This window comes from Acanthopagrus latus, chromosome 15 (genome assembly GCF_904848185.1).
Source record: "Acanthopagrus latus isolate v.2019 chromosome 15, fAcaLat1.1, whole genome shotgun sequence".
Lineage (NCBI taxonomy): Eukaryota > Metazoa > Chordata > Actinopteri > Spariformes > Sparidae > Acanthopagrus > Acanthopagrus latus.
Window position 1 is genome coordinate 27,157,599 of NC_051053.1, and position 15,609 is coordinate 27,173,207.

The following is a 15,609-nucleotide window of genomic DNA, read 5'->3' on the forward strand; positions in this document are numbered from 1 at the left end:
TAGTTGCATGGTGCGTCGTGTCGGCATCAAGGAAACCCATCCCGACCCGAGTTTCAGAGCGATGCTTCCTCACCTCCACCAGGTGTGGGGCCACCACGCTCCAGGCCCTCATCATGTGGAGCAGAGGTCGGTTCTTGTTCCGGACGATCCGCAGCATGGCCTCGCCCAGACGGAAGAGATGGAGGGCGCTGCGTCGCTCCAGCGTCGACTTGGCCTCTCCTACAGACACACAGAGGGAACAAAAAGGCTCTGATAAAACTCTTCTTCAAGTCTACCTCATACTGAAAGACTCGGGGGTTCTAAATCCGTCACAGGTGGAAGAAACTGGACCCTCTGAACTTCTTTAACCAGCAATATAAACATACATATCTTATAACCAGATGTTATCAGAGCAAACATCAAGCTTTGAGAGTCAGATGATTTCAAAATACTTGGAGCCTTGAAGGGTTGCTGGTGATGGTTAAGCTTATAGTAAAGAGCAAGGAAATGAGTATGTTCACTGAAGCAGTAAAGACAGGTGTGTATGTGTGGGTGTGCGTGTGTGTGTGTGAGTGTGTGTGTGAGAGTGTGTACCTGGCATTGCCAGTGAATAGTCTCCAGTCTCAGTAACGGAGTCAAAGAGCTGAGACTGAGAAGCTTTCCTGAGCTGCTGCAAGAAGCCCACCAGACCCACCAGGTTCAGTTTGGTTGCTGCTTCCTCAAACAACCTGAAACACACACACACACACACACACACACACACACACACAGATATGGGAAGGGGTCTCATTATATCAAAGTAACAAACATAAAAAGGAGAGCACGTTTGCACTCTTGCGTAGTTGCACGAGTTGTGTGATTGGCTGTTGATGTTATTGACATCGTCTTTTTTGTATTCTGTCATCTCTTGAACCTTTTGTGGATGACTCATTTCCCATAGTTGGACAGTAAAACGCCCAAAAGATCAGAAATTGAAAGGCCAACAACTGCCATGTGAAGACAAAACACCCCCTGCTGAGGAAAAGGTTAAAAAAACCCAATGAACAGAGTTAAGTTTAAGAGTTTCAGCGGTGCCGCCCTTTAACCAGATGTTTTTTTTTGTTGGTGCAGCCCGGTGCTGAGGAGTATTTACTATGTTCTGGCACCGCTTCCAGCTTGTAAATGTGTTCGGTCCATCTGCTCCAAAAGATCAGAGGGAACATTTTATTTTTTTTTTATTCGCTCCTAAAAGCAGCCTAGATAACTGGTTATATAAGAGATGATCCTTGGAACGAACACACACCGCACATCTACTGCAGCAGTGTGTGTGTGTGTGTGTGTGTGTGTGTGTGTGTGTGTCGGTTGTGCCAGGGAATAAACTAATAACTGCACAACTGTTGGCACACACACTTTAAACACACTAACAGTCATGTGTCTATACTTGCGAGGACTTTAAGATGAACCTAATTCCAAACGTAATCCTCGTCTTGACCCCTCGAGAAGAAACGTGCCCTCGCCTCCCAAAAATGTCTTTATTTTACTTTGTTCCTCAGTTTTGAGTTCTAAAAAACAAAGCTCTTATAAGGAAAGAGGTCAAAGAGCACGAAAACAAACGCACCTCTGCTGCCATCTTGTGGCTGTTGTACGTCAACGTGATCCAAAAACCACAGAACCTCCTGCTGAGCACCACCTCAGTGAAACTCATTACTGCCTGCTAGTTTAACAAGCTGATCGGGGTTAAGGGATCAGTCTACACACTAAACACACTATTTGTGATAAACTGTCATTTTGCACAGAGGCAGACTGGTGGGTTGAGGGTGGACACACACTGATGCCGTTTGTTCTTCACATATTGTTCTGTGTGTTTATACGTCGTTTAATTTCTGCTCCATCAAAAGAGAGATGTCAGGTGCAGAGCCAGACCTTCTGGAGGAATAAACGTCACATTACTTCTTAACTTTTGGGATTAAAAAAGGGGATTTATCTTTATTTGCATTTATCAACCTGACTGCAGCAATGTAACTCTAAACTAAAAAATAAAAGTAGCATTTTGGTACCTTAAATAATAAAAAACTTAACAGGAAATTGCTTAATTTTGCACCCAGCAATCATACTTTGTCTCTGATCTTTAAGTTTTGAAAATCAAACAATAATTTGTACTTTTGAATGAGTGAGAAAAATGACTCATGTCTCCACAAAACTCTGCTGTTTCCTGGATTGTTAATGTTTCTTCACTTTAGGTCGATACTTCCTTCTCCTCTCACGATCAAACACATTAATATTACTGTTTGCTCTTATTACAATGAAATGGGTGAAATCCACCCAAAGTGTCATGAAACCATTCACTCATCATTTAATCACGGATCTGAAAATAGTGTCTGTTTTCAAAGGAATCTTCCTGTTTTTATGTAACTGCAACACTGAAGTTTTGCAAAACTTGAGCACTATGAAATGAAGTAGTTCTATATATAAATATATTATGTCAACAGTACCATGACGATGGCTACAATAAATGCTTATACACGTACGAGTACAGAGATAAATGTATGATATTGTTGTGATATCTGCGTCTCACCTGTCAGCCTGTGTTGACAGAGTGCACACAGCCTTGGCAGCTCCGGTCCCGGTCATCAGGCTGCCGGTCTTCAGGTCCAGACCTCGGCCCCCTCTGCTGCTCTCCCTCAGCAGCTCCTGGATGGACAGAGGCTGGATGACCGGCTGACTCAGGCCCAGCTCCGAGGCCTCCGGGCTGGGCTCGCAGCTCAGCTCCAGCCCCAGGTCCACCGCCTGCTGGCTCTGCTGGGTGATGGTGGTCAAAGAGGACGACTGCGAGGAGCCATCGCTGAAGTGGGTGTGCTCCAGTGAACTGATGTACTCAGTCACCCTGAGAGAGAAGGATGGAGAAGAGTGAGGGGCAGGAGACCGAGACAGGGAGCAAAAAGACCCTCAAACTGAACCAAGTTCACTGATCGCTCGCTGACACATCTGTTGGTGTGTGTGTACCTAAAGACATGTGGCCAGCAGTCGTGGTTGTGGCTGCCCATCTCAAGCCCGACGTTCAGGATGGCGTCCATGCACAACACGTGAGCTGTGTGGAGGCGAACTCCCTGAGGACGACCGATCTGCTCCAGACGCTGCTCGACACGCTGCTTCACTGGACACACACACAAACACACACAAGTTACAGCAATTTATCATAACACTATCCTGAACATTCTCCAGTGAGAAACATCCTATATTTTATGTACGGACCATGTAGATGTGTCCAAAAAGTTCAGAGAGAGTTAAATCATCCACTGGACAGGAACAACAAACGATACTCGGCTGCATCAAATGCCGTTCAGCCCAGAGGAGGAAACTTAACAGGTTTCCTTGACGAGTCAACGCTGCAGAGTGTGATGACGTAACCATGCTCACCACAAAGCCCCTGAACGCCCAAACGAGACATGTATAATACCTCACGTATGAGTTTTAAATGTATATGGGGAGGATTAGAAGCTTCATGATACATTTTAGAATAAGGGCTTTTTTTTGTCGCTGGCAGCTGTCTCAGTCTTTGAGGGGCTGTAGAGAATACAGTGTGATGATGTGGGTGTAGTTCTCACAGCTTCCACTGGATGTCACTAAAGGGCCATCTCTGCACCCGTTTAACATTTCCTAATAAAAGATGCAGTCGCTCAAAATCATTTTGGACTTTTGGTAATAAAATTCGGAATCACTCAGGAGTCTTTTAGTTTTTAGCTGTTGATCATCTGGTCGAACTGCAACTTAAAACCTGGGCATCACAGTTCATCAGTAGCTGTTTCTTGTAACACATCCTCCCACTTTCATTCCTCAGGCACCACTAAAGGTTTAATTGTCTGGTTGTTTCCATACGAACGGAGGTTTCTCTCAGCACCTTGTGTGATGGCGTCTCCCGTCTCTCCCAGCTCCTTCTCCTCCTTCTCCTCCTGCACACACGAGGCTGCAGCCATCTGTGCTAAAGCTGAAGCACAGTTGGCAGCCACACCTGAGTACAACACACACACACACACACACACACACACACACACACAGATACATATGGTGTTAGGACAAGCTGCTGAGTTTCATTCATTCTCTCTTCCTAAAAACATCATCACCGTACTGATAATTGATTCCACAGATGTATGCACAGTATGCCTGGGCTTTTTCTCTCCTTCGGGTGCTTTCCAATTAAAACTGACTTAAAAAAACAAAAAAACAAAACTGTGGCATCTTCCTCCTTATACCATCCTCTCTAACTGTCTACCAGCTAAGGTTGAGCACCATGTGTTCATTCATATTCATCAGTGTGTCTGTGCGGATCGTTTCTGTCATCGTCTGGTCCCCTGCCGGCCGTGCAGTTACACAGTCACTGTTAACAACTGATACATTCAGATTTTTAGGTCGATAATAAAAACGTATTTCCCCTGATATTCTCTGTTATGACAATCTTAACCTCTCTGTTAACCTCGGGTGGATCTGCTGAGTGTTCAGGTGAAGCAGGAAAAACACTTCAGCACTCAGCGAGACCTTCCCCTCCTTGATGAATACATTTCCAAACAAATCTGTGCACACAGCAGGAGCCACGGATGGGAACATATGTCAGGCTATATTTCACTTTATATCTTCATATCATCATCATCATATCTTCATATACCTGTGGACAGCAAACAAGCTAAATCCACATGAATTGTCCTCTTTTGTTTCTTGCCATGACTCAAGGTTTAGCAGAGGATTTATTGTTGTGCTGCCTTGTATTTGCATTTGGATCATATGTTAGCTGATGCTCTGCATGTTGTCAGACTACAAAGTAAAAGCTGCTTGAAACTGCTGAAGGAACAGTTCAACCAAACATTCAGTCAATACCTCCCCACAACCACGCAGAAGTTTGAGGTGAAGTTTCGTAGTCATATTTTGAGCTCCCCAAAAATTGATAATCTCAGATTAGGACAGTTGGATTATGTCGGACAAGATATAAGGAGCATTTAATATTTTTTTATGTTGTTTTTACAATTTAAAACAAGTCTCCAGCCACCTCCAGTGTTCAGGAGGACTACGACTCTCCATCAGCATGGAGGGAGGAGATAATGACTGGATTTTCATTTTTTGAATGAACTGTTCCTTTAAAAGTCACATGATTGTGCTCTAGTGGAGGGGACGGATACTGAAATAAAAACATGTATTCAGATTCATTGGTTGTGTTTATGTTTTTCACCAAAAGAAGCTGTCCTCTTATCAGGGCAGGTCGGCTTCAGTGGAAGCCTTTAGTGTAAATCTGTTCCAGCTCCATGGCTGCTGTATCCCACCATGACCTTTGACCTCTCTGTGTTAACGGGGAGGAGAACAGAGTATTCCTGCAGGGACGAGCGCTGTATCTCCTGCTGATGCAGACACATGTGACGCATGTTTCACTCACCCAAGGCGCAGCTGAGCGCAGCAGCTTTGCGCAGGCCGTCTAAACTCAGACAGATGGTGTCCCTCTCCCTCTGGCTCTGCTCTTTGACCCCCTCTGCTCCCAAGATGAAGGCCAAGCCCTTGGAGCTGCCGGCCATGCGTCCCGTCAGCGGCGTGGACAGCACATCGATCAGGTTCTTCCACACGCCCGTGAGGATGAAGCGCGAGAACACGGCTCCTGGAAAAACACACAGGATGAAGCGGTGAGCGAGGACTGAAGCTGCTGTAGCTGATGCATGAAAACAACAAGGTGCTGCATGTAACAGACCAGACATTCATCGAGATCATGTCACACAAACAAGTGGGAGTTTACACAGCAGGTGGCTACGGCTACTGAGGGTGCTGACGAGTCAAACAGAGCATTAGTTCTGTTTATGCAGGGATGACTCAGCAGTGGGAACAATGGCCGCTGCCGCTGCAGCAGAGGCTCAGGTGGTCTGACTCATTTTCTCCGTCTCTCTCCTGCTCTTTGTTTCTGACCCTTTCACTTCATGTTTTTCTTGCTGCTCAGCCTCTTTTTGTTCTCGCTGCAGTGCAAGCATCATAACACTACCTGCTGCTCACTAAACTCCTTGTCGTAGATATTGTTGGCGGTCTGAGGAGGTGTATATCACCTCTGACCAGGACTACAGGTGTGTTCAGCATCGCATCCTTTGTCTTTTTACTTTTAGAACGTATTGCAGCTGCCCTTACAAAGTACATACTGTTGCATGTAGTATGAAAACAATTGGGACAAACTTCTTTGTGATGACAGTGTGCTGTGAAGCCTCTTGCTTCTATATACGTCACAACCTTAGTACAAACTTTTGAAGTACAAAGAATTAAGTCCTTAAACTTGAATGTGCTTTAATCTCTCATTGCGGTGTGTCATTCTGTCACATGTTTTTGTTCCTTCAGCTTTGCTGATATTTGCCTGACACTGGGATTGTGGGTCAGAATAGCCAGAAATGCAACAGAGGAGCGACAGAGAGACGTTGGACGTCAGCAGCGGATGAAAACTGTGTAGAGCAGGAATATTTTCACATCTTACTCTGTGAACTGAGGATTTATTTGGCCCAATTCAGAAGTGACTGTGTGAAGACGAACCAAGGCTCTTATACTGAATTTATTTGTTTCATGTCGTGTTTGTATGAAGTGTGTTTTATGACGAGTTAACAAGATGATTAACGTCGTCTAGTAAAAGAGAGAAACTTGAATTCTGATGCTGTGCGGTTGTATTTTTCTGTTCAATAAGGAGAACGGTGAAGATTTCCTTTTCATGAAATTTTGTGAGATCATTTTGTTTCCTCATTAGACTAAGTAGCACACCAGTGTTTCTGCATATATTTCACTCGTGGGTAGATTTTAATTGTTGTTCCTCGATGTTGCAATTACACCACATTCCCTGTTACAGACCTGCAGCATCCGCCCCAGTATTCATTGACTCATCTCTTACAGCTCATCTGTGTCTGCGAATATTCATGGTGCTGCTCTGCATGCAGCACCGTTCTGGGCGCCTCTCTCCACCGCTCAGCCCACAGCAGGTGGAGCGTTTTCAAGTGATTAACACAGCAGCAGTTTCAGGGTGAACGAACCCTGCAGTGTTTTAACGGGGCTGACGCAGAGGAAAAGTGCCTCCGCTGAACATTACTCCAGAGTTATTATTGAAATATCTCGAAAAAATAAAATCCCTCACTCCGTTATGATGATGTGGAACTAATGAATAATTCATGGTGAAAATGGGTGAACCGGTCCCTCATTTAATCCAGCGTTCACATTTCTGAGGCTTTGGAGCAGTTTTATCCCAGCGAGCGTCTGACCTGCCATCACGGTGTCACTGCCGGCCTTATCACAGCTGAGTGGTGATCGGCTGGACGCCCTCCTGATCAGCTGACCTCCGATGGCGCTGCTGCCCAGACCATCAATATCTGAGATAAAAAGAAATGGTCAAGTTGTAAATTGACGAAACATTGAAGAGGAGAGTCTGTGATCTTAAACATCCGGGGGAGCTGCCAATTGTAGAGTCTGTTACGTAAAAATCTGGACCATCGCTGACGTCTGTACCTGTCAGCATGGTGATGAGCGGCAGTGTGTGGTCTTCTGGCGAGCCCCAGTATCCGGCCTCGCCCAGCAGGTTGCGCTCTAACACCTGGTGGTAGAGCTCCTCGATCCAGGCCTGAGACAGAACCACCAGGACTCCACTGCTCTGGATCAGACGCACAAACTCCTTCTGCAAAAACACACACACAGCACGCATCAAAGTCGATTTAACCCACTGCGCAAAATCTTAAAATACATCTAGTCTATTATAATTTTGAATTAAAATCCTGAATCCGAGAAATGCGAAAGAAGTGTCGTCAGTCAAAGGTTCAAAAACACTACAAACATGGCTGTGAATGGGAACTACTGGCGAGGAGGAGGAGAGTATTTTATACCACAATGTGCAAATGCTCCATTAGTTTTTTTTCTCTTTGAGTTTGAGTGTTTGAACCAGTGTCATCATGTTTAACACCCCCACAAAGTGATCCTGCACTCTGCTCACCAGGCTGAGGACGGGCGTGAGCGTTCTCCGTCGGTAGTAGTCGCAGCAGCAGAGCTTGAGGTTGAGCAGGAGAGAGTAGTACGACACCAGGTAGAGACCGTCTGCGTTCATCAGCGACTGACAGCTCAGAGTGTCGCCCGACTCGAAACCTGGAGAGTGGATCCCACCTGGAGAGAGAGAGAAAACTCCCCTTTAATGCCAAAACCCTCTGAACACCGCGACATGACGCCGACACGTCTCGAACCTACTGATACTTCAAGCATCCGTCATTCACATCTTGAATCTTGGCAGCATGATGTTAGCTCTCTGGCTAATAGCTGAGCCAAAGACTACAATGAGCTGAGCAGATTAGTTTATCTCTGTCCTATCACTGCCGCTGTTGCCAGGGAAACAGAGGTTCTACCTGTGAAAGACTTCATATTTTGATCCCAAAAATATAAATTAATTGTCTTGTCTTTGCTAAGTGCACATGGTGTAAGTGGGATAAAGACCTTGAAGGCGTCTATTACCAGCTATTAATGGACGACGTGGAGGCAAGAAACATCTGTGACAAGGTCAGCAAGAGGAACAACCAATGAAACACCTGCATGTTGCCCTCAGCAGAGCGCAGAACTCATTCAATGCACCACATTCACTGATTCACTGAACAACAGCCTGATCTTCACAGGGGCTGTTTGCAGAGAGGGATGAAATAAAAGGGGAAGACATTTGATCTTCGAACAAGAGAGTGAGTGGAATGCAGAGGCGGGAGTCCAGAGAGGAAACAAACAGGCTGTGAACGTGAGAAAACTGAAAAGTGAAGGAGGAAGGAGGGAAATAATACAGACGTGAAAGAGGGACGGAGAAGCACGAGAGAAAGGATGGGGAGGATGACAGTGAGGGAGACACGTATAAAGGTAAAACTAAAGGTAAAAGTAAAAGAGGAAAAAGGGGAAGAATGGAGGAGGAGAAATGAGGACAGACACAAAGGAAAGCAGGAGAGAAATTAAAATAAAAAAAGAGATGGAAGTTGGTGAAAAGCGAGAGGAGAGACAGACGGGGGAATGAGTGTGCAGGTGAGATATAATCTGTTAGCTGATGATCAGTCAAGTGTTTTAATCTGAAAAGTCACTCCGGGGATTTACAGCTGCGACCAAATTCATTAAGGCAGTTAACCGTACAGTTTAATTTCTTTCCTAATTTTGTTCCGCTGATGTAAAAACTCCCAGCAGGCTCGCTGTTTTCACTGATGGATTATGGGCCGTGCCTCGCAGGCAAAACATTAAATTAAACGGTTCCTGCTGAAAGTGATGAAGTGGGCACAGACTAAAGAATATACAGTACATTCAGACTCTGGCTAAATTGGCAATTTCTCGAACTCCTCGTGCATACAGAGCCAACTAGAGACAAACGAGTCCTTTAAATGAGTTTCCAGGACAGAGAATAATGGTCATAGCAAAAAAAAAAAAAAAAAGCTTCTGTTTGTTAGTCAGTGGCTTTTTATTTCCATGTGCTCAGTGGTCGTGAAGTGAAGGAGATCATTTATCCCCAATTTAATTTCTAATTTAAAGGTTTGCGTTTCAACATGGGAACAAAATATATCATTTGATTCTCATTTCTTATTAGTAAAGTTCTTTTTCTGTGACTTTGGCACAGGGTTATAAACTGTGACAGAAATGTACGTACATTTACTCGAGTACGGTTAAAGGAGACGTTTGACTTGATCATATAAATTTACTGCTGCCCTGTTTCTTGAATTATCGCAGACAGGTTGTTCCCACAGTGTGATGTATTTACTTTAGGTGGTTTAAAAAAAAGGAAAAAGAATAAAAGCTCTGAGTGCACCAAACAATGAATGTCTGTGAAACTGTGGACAGAGCGGATTAATAAATGAAGAGGCTGCTGCACCAATAACCCTGCCTTCAACAAATATCCTCTGTTTGTTTAACACACACACACACAATCAACCCCCACCCCTGCCTTGCTCACCAGCCTGCAGTCCAGAGCAGAAGCTGGAAGAGAAGTTCTGCAGCGACAGGTCCACATCGGTGGCGGTGGCCAATCCCAGCAGGCGGGGCAGCAGCGCTGACAGAGATTGGAAGAACAGCCTGGCGCTCTGCTGGTCGGCCTCCTGGTTGCGCAGCAGTTTGAGGGACAGGGCGGCGGTTCGTAGGGAGCGGTGGCCCGGGCAGTCGCGAGGGGTCTGCTGCTCCTCGTCCGCCAGCGAGACGTTATCGGAGCCGATGTCAGACACGTCGGAGCGGCCCGAGTCCTTCTCAGCAGCCATGGAGTACTGGTCACATGAGTCGAACTCTGTCCGCGACAGGTCCTGCTCCTCCATACTGACGGACCAACACAGGTAGATCACTTTTAATCTTGTTAGCCATTTTAAAATCATACTGTAAGAACCGACCATGCTGGTCCATGTTCCAGGCAGCCTCTGGTTTCAGATACCGTACCTGAAGTTGCTCTCACTGTACCGGGACCCTCCTCCATGGTGTGACCTGGTCCTGGACTCCACCGACAGGAAGTTGGTGATGTCAGGGTAAACAAGGCCGTGACTCCTCTGAACCACATCTGGAGGAACTACACAACCTCTCTCCCCCACTCCTACTCCTCCACCACCTCCTGCTGCTCTTTGTTTCTCTCCTCTCCCCTCGACCTCCCCTGCACCTCCTCTCTCCTCTTGTTGGATCCCCTGGCTCGGTTCTTGGCTCGGCTCATGTTTGGTCTCCTCCTGGACGCCACAGGATGAGGGCGAGGGCAGGTGTGCGTCCTCCCCACACTCCTCAGGAGTGGTGTGACCCAGGCCGATCTCCCCCACCTCCAGATCCAGGGTGGTCTGGCCTGTTTCCGTGGTGATGCTGATGCTGATGTCGGGGCTGCGCTCGGTGGCCCCGGTGGTGGCCATGTTGGAGGAGGAAGAGCTGGGGTCAAAGGGAGCCTGCTCAGAGGACAGGATGTGTCTCTGCCACCTGAAATCGGCCTCGTTGATCTCCATGGACTCACGCGTCGACTCTGTGCCATCTTTCAGGTCCTCCAGGCGTCTGAGGAGAGGTCGAGCCTGAGAAACACAGCAGCCACGTTACTGTTTTACATCTATACTAAAATCGGGCAACACACAGATTTTCTCCTGGTTTCTGCTGTCTATGCCTCAACTTTATCTCTTACAGGGCCAAAGTGGAACCCGTCTCAGCGGTGTACCTGCTCAGGTTGGATGCCGCGGCCCTGCGACAGCTCATCCAGCGCTCCGAGGAGGGCGCAGGCACAGGAGACGGACGAGTAACACGCCTCGATGCCTCCCTTCATACAGGCCTCGGTCATCCCGTCCATCACTCTGCAGAAGGAAACACACAAACACACAAACGTACATTGCGACTCATCTGCTTTGCTTGTATTCAGCAGAAATGAGTGAGGATTCAGATTTTATTCTGGTTATTTAATCAATTACTTTATTGTATTTATCTTTAGGATGTGAGGTTTCAGAAAACTCAACTACACAGAGTAAATTCTGCACTTAAAGAACAAAGAGAGGGAAGTAAAACCTACAGTTTCAGCAAGTCCAGGTGGGACTTCCGTTTGGAGAAAGAGCGCTTCCTGGTTTCAGGCTCCACCACACACGGACCTGCCAGGTCATACAACCGCTGTGGGCTGCCCAGAATCTAACACACACATAAATACTAGTCATCATTATATTAAACACTGCACTGTCAACACCTGAATGAATCCTTTGTCTGTGTGCACGCCCACATAATGATGCTGACGTCAGATCAACGAAGATGAATTACTTCAACACACTTCAGTGAAGTGTAAAGAAAATCAATGGCTGCCTAACAGGAGAAATTCATCTGAAAATTCAGAAGCAGTGAGGCCAGCAGCAACGACTCGTCCTCCCACCTCCTTCATGATGCGGATGGCCTCGGTGCGGTGCTGAGGAGGCGGGTACAACAGGATCCTGTGGTAGAGCGACTGCAGCACCGGCTTCATCGACTCCACGCAGCTCACCAGACGCACGAGCTCTGCAGCGATGTAACAAACAGTCCGCACCACCGGGGCGATCCTGGCGGGGGCGCTGGAGGAACAGCCGGACCCTCTGCCTTGATCGGATACCCCTCCGCCGGAGGAGTCCACGTCCAGGCTGATCCCTGGCAGAGGAGGACATGAAGCTGAATCACTGAGATCATCCTCCTCACACAACCAGGAAGAAGTCAGCAGACCAGAGTCTAAAATCAACTTCATCTGTAAATATCTGTAATGATTAATTCAATGGTTTAGCGCTGACTGCTGGCAGAGATATACATTACTAAACACTGTCTCTGTTCTGGATCCACTGGACAGCCCTCGTGTTGTTGAATAAAAACAAATCCACAGTCTTTTCTCTCGTGTATCCAGTTACCTAGACTGATTCTGTCGGAGAGACGCTCTCGCTCCAGCGCTCCCGTGTAGCCGTGGTGAGAGGCGATGGTTTTGTCGTTGACAGGATTTCCCATGATGGCCACGAGGGATGGACACAGCTGTTTCCTGTAGGAACAAACAAATTCACATGAATTAAACATACTTATTTTTTTTTGCTTGACTTTGAACAGATGCACATCAGTAATCAATGCAGAATGAACAGAATGAACTATCAATCCTCTTTTATTAATCTTTCTTGTCCTCAACAGAGGTCACTTCGGACTCCATTTCAAAATCTTAGCTGTGAATTCTTTCTATCATCAGTCTGAAAGCTAATATTAGGAATATTTGGCACCAGTGTTGAACAGCGTTACAAATCTCACCATACAAGGTCGGTGAAACCTCTGGACAGGTGCATTGTGGGTGGACAGCTGCTGAGCATGGAGAGGATGCACTCCAGGTAGAGTAGCTGCAGGAGCTGGTTACCACTGGAACCAGAAGAGACATTTCATGTACGACAGATGTTGGAAGTCAAACGTCCTCTAGTAACATCCTGTGTTTGTCCCTTCAGGTGACAAACACAGTCTGTTAACACATTTAAGAGCTTTTGTTTGTTTGAATTTGCGTCCGTCACGTAGCTGTGTGTCAAAAGATTCCTCTGAGACCGATGATGCGAAAAAAATGTTGTGATTCAGAGACAAAAACCCCTCGAGCTGAGACACTGAGGTGTTACCTGTCCACCGACTCCAGCTTCTCACAGAACACTGTCAGAACCGTCACCACATCATCACACAGAGCCTGGCTGGTGGGTGAGATGTCTGCAAACACACACACACACAATAACCAGGTTAATTCACAGCACCTACTTCAATCAAGTGATTAAAGACTCATCACTCTCTCCCATCTCTCACTCTCATCTCCACATTTCTGTGTAATAAATACAAAGAATCAATACCACAGTCTCTGTGAAGCTGCCTGCAGAGGAAGCCATCCAAACTCTGTGTGTGTGTATATGACTGTCATAAAGAAGTGTTTCTTACTTCCTGCAGATAGTTGATTACAGAGGCTTTACAACAACTATAAAACAGTTTGCACTGCACAGTAAAGAAGATCCACAGCCAGCAGCGGCTCCATGAAGGTTTGATTCTCACGACACACTGGAGAGAAGAAACCTGCTGAGACTTTACTGATCCTGGATTCTGACGGGAAGAAAAACATATAAAGTTCTTCCTCAAGAACTCACCAAAGGATATACTGCGTCGTTTTTTAAAACAAAAGGAGGTTTATCTTCTTTATGGTGGCCATGTGAGAAACATTCCTAATTCACTGATGCTTCTCAGATAGAATTCAAGTAAGGACATTCCTCAAAATGATGACTCCAATCAGTCAGCTGGAAGAGTCGACACCATCAGGTGGCTGTGTGTTTTATTCCCACCACCTTTCAGACACCGAGGGATCAGTCTGCTTTGACCCTTTTTGTGATTTGCACAGTGCTTTGTTAGTTTCCCCAACCTGCGACTCCTGTCCTTCACTTAACAGATGAAATGTTATCATAACAATAATAATATTATATAATATCACATAATATTACACATTTCTATAATTACTTTGGTTGTTCTATAATTACTCATGCCCAACATGTGTCTGTCTATAGAGACATATACTGTATTTAGATGTCTTTAAAATATGTAAAAGTTCCCACTTACTGCACCTTTAATCAATGCTTGTGATGCCTATAGTGTTTTTTATTGACACTGTTATAGATTTGTTAATCAAAATATGCGTTTGTTGGCATTGAGGACACAGTTAGTTATGGTGTTGTATTATATTCTGCCCCTTTCATCAATGTTAAAAAGTTCATTATAATGTAATCATTCCACCACCGCCTTTAACTGCAACATCAGTAATAAACATGTGAGTAAATTTACATATTTACAGCAGCTAAGCCTGGGTTATCGACTCTGTACAGGCAGAACTTTTAGAGGTGTTGTATATAATCATGTGCGTGATGATATAATGGAGGTGATTACAGCCCTGGAGCAGATGAGGAGATCTGCAGAAGGAGAGCACGTACCTCTTCTGTGCAGCGGCGGGGCAGTCACCTCGTCTCCATCGGCACCCTGTGGAGGAGGACACAGCAGGAGGTGTGTTTACTGAGATGGTGCAAATGACGGAGTCACAGCACTTTGATGAAAAGCTGAGAAAGTGTTGCTGAGTGCCAGTTTGGTGGAGTGCTATACTGCCTATAGCTGCAGCGCCTTGATTCACCCTCTGACTGAACACCCTGTTTAAGTGCCTGTCTGTCCTCCCAAACAGCCAAGTCTGCTCTGATTGGTCAGCTCTCACAGGCCTGAGCAGGCACCGCCCACTGTGTTTCTTATCCACTCAGCATGGCGATGCTTGGGCCGGGTCTGAAGGCGGTTTTGACAAAACATTAAATCTCACTTTCTACAATGAGATTTCACATTTCCTAAACAGACTGAGCCAGCGCTGTTTCTGTTGTGAGTGCTTGAATGTCCCATGCTCCCTGAACTCATCATCCTGTCCTCTGCACTTGGTTTAGTTCCTTTGAAGAGTGCAGAGATTGAATGTGTGACAGCATTATACACAAGTTTTGCTATTTTTCTCACCCTGTAGTGAACACACACAGCTGTGTGTGTGTGTGTGTGTGTAACTACTGTATGTTGTGTGTGTGTTTTGTGTGGCAGTGTTGACCTCTTGTCTGTGGCGCAGCTGTAGCGTCAGGTCTCCCAGTATCTGGCTCAGCGTGGCTCTGACCGCCGTGTTGATGCTGCGCTGATGACAGCTGGACACGTAGGTCTCGATACACACCTAAACACACACACACACACACACACACAAACACAATTACATCCCTCAGTGTGTGGTCTTTCTTCTGTCCGAGACACGTAGAAGCGTGATGACGCACAGTCCCAAGACAGCATCGCAGGCAGACACTCGGCTATCAGGGAGATTAACGGGAGATTTCCATGGCGTCACAGGTTACCATGGTGACCATATTTATTGGGGGGGGGGGGTCAATGTGTTAGACATCAGCAAATCAGATGAGAAGGTCACAGAGGAAACACTGTGGATCTGTGGAAAGATAGAAGTTAGTCATCTGAAAAACCATGTGCTATATATAGCTGAGCAGCACGCACACACACACACACACACACACACACACACACACACACACACACACACACACACACACCTATTTATAACACATGGTTGCTCAGTTGATGCTTTTATCAGAAGTGCTCGCAGTATCATGAGGGTATAGTATATTTTCAGCA

The 15,609-nt window shown here is 46.0% G+C and overlaps 1 protein-coding gene across 2 annotated transcripts in view; it reads right to left on the reverse strand.

Annotated features, from left to right (window-relative positions):
• The window catches only part of arfgef3 (ARFGEF family member 3), a 40,920-nt gene that overhangs the window by 13,029 nt on the left and 12,282 nt on the right, over positions 1 to 15,609 (reverse strand). For both annotated transcript variants that reach the window (XM_037124073.1, XM_037124074.1), the window contains exons 6-24: positions 15,026 to 15,142; positions 14,385 to 14,430; positions 13,044 to 13,128; positions 12,694 to 12,798; positions 12,312 to 12,436; positions 11,813 to 12,060; positions 11,465 to 11,577; positions 11,120 to 11,252; positions 10,375 to 10,979; positions 9,905 to 10,257; positions 7,937 to 8,103; positions 7,459 to 7,624; positions 7,215 to 7,322; positions 5,378 to 5,593; positions 3,857 to 3,967; positions 2,962 to 3,112; positions 2,534 to 2,842; positions 574 to 707; positions 74 to 219 (exon numbers count right to left, since the gene is read on the reverse strand). In XM_037124073.1, coding sequence (XP_036979968.1) covers positions 74 to 219; positions 574 to 707; positions 2,534 to 2,842; positions 2,962 to 3,112; positions 3,857 to 3,967; positions 5,378 to 5,593; positions 7,215 to 7,322; positions 7,459 to 7,624; positions 7,937 to 8,103; positions 9,905 to 10,257; positions 10,375 to 10,979; positions 11,120 to 11,252; positions 11,465 to 11,577; positions 11,813 to 12,060; positions 12,312 to 12,436; positions 12,694 to 12,798; positions 13,044 to 13,128; positions 14,385 to 14,430; positions 15,026 to 15,142 — 3,438 coding nt within the window. The remainder of the gene's footprint in view (positions 1 to 73; positions 220 to 573; positions 708 to 2,533; positions 2,843 to 2,961; positions 3,113 to 3,856; positions 3,968 to 5,377; positions 5,594 to 7,214; positions 7,323 to 7,458; positions 7,625 to 7,936; positions 8,104 to 9,904; positions 10,258 to 10,374; positions 10,980 to 11,119; positions 11,253 to 11,464; positions 11,578 to 11,812; positions 12,061 to 12,311; positions 12,437 to 12,693; positions 12,799 to 13,043; positions 13,129 to 14,384; positions 14,431 to 15,025; positions 15,143 to 15,609) is intronic.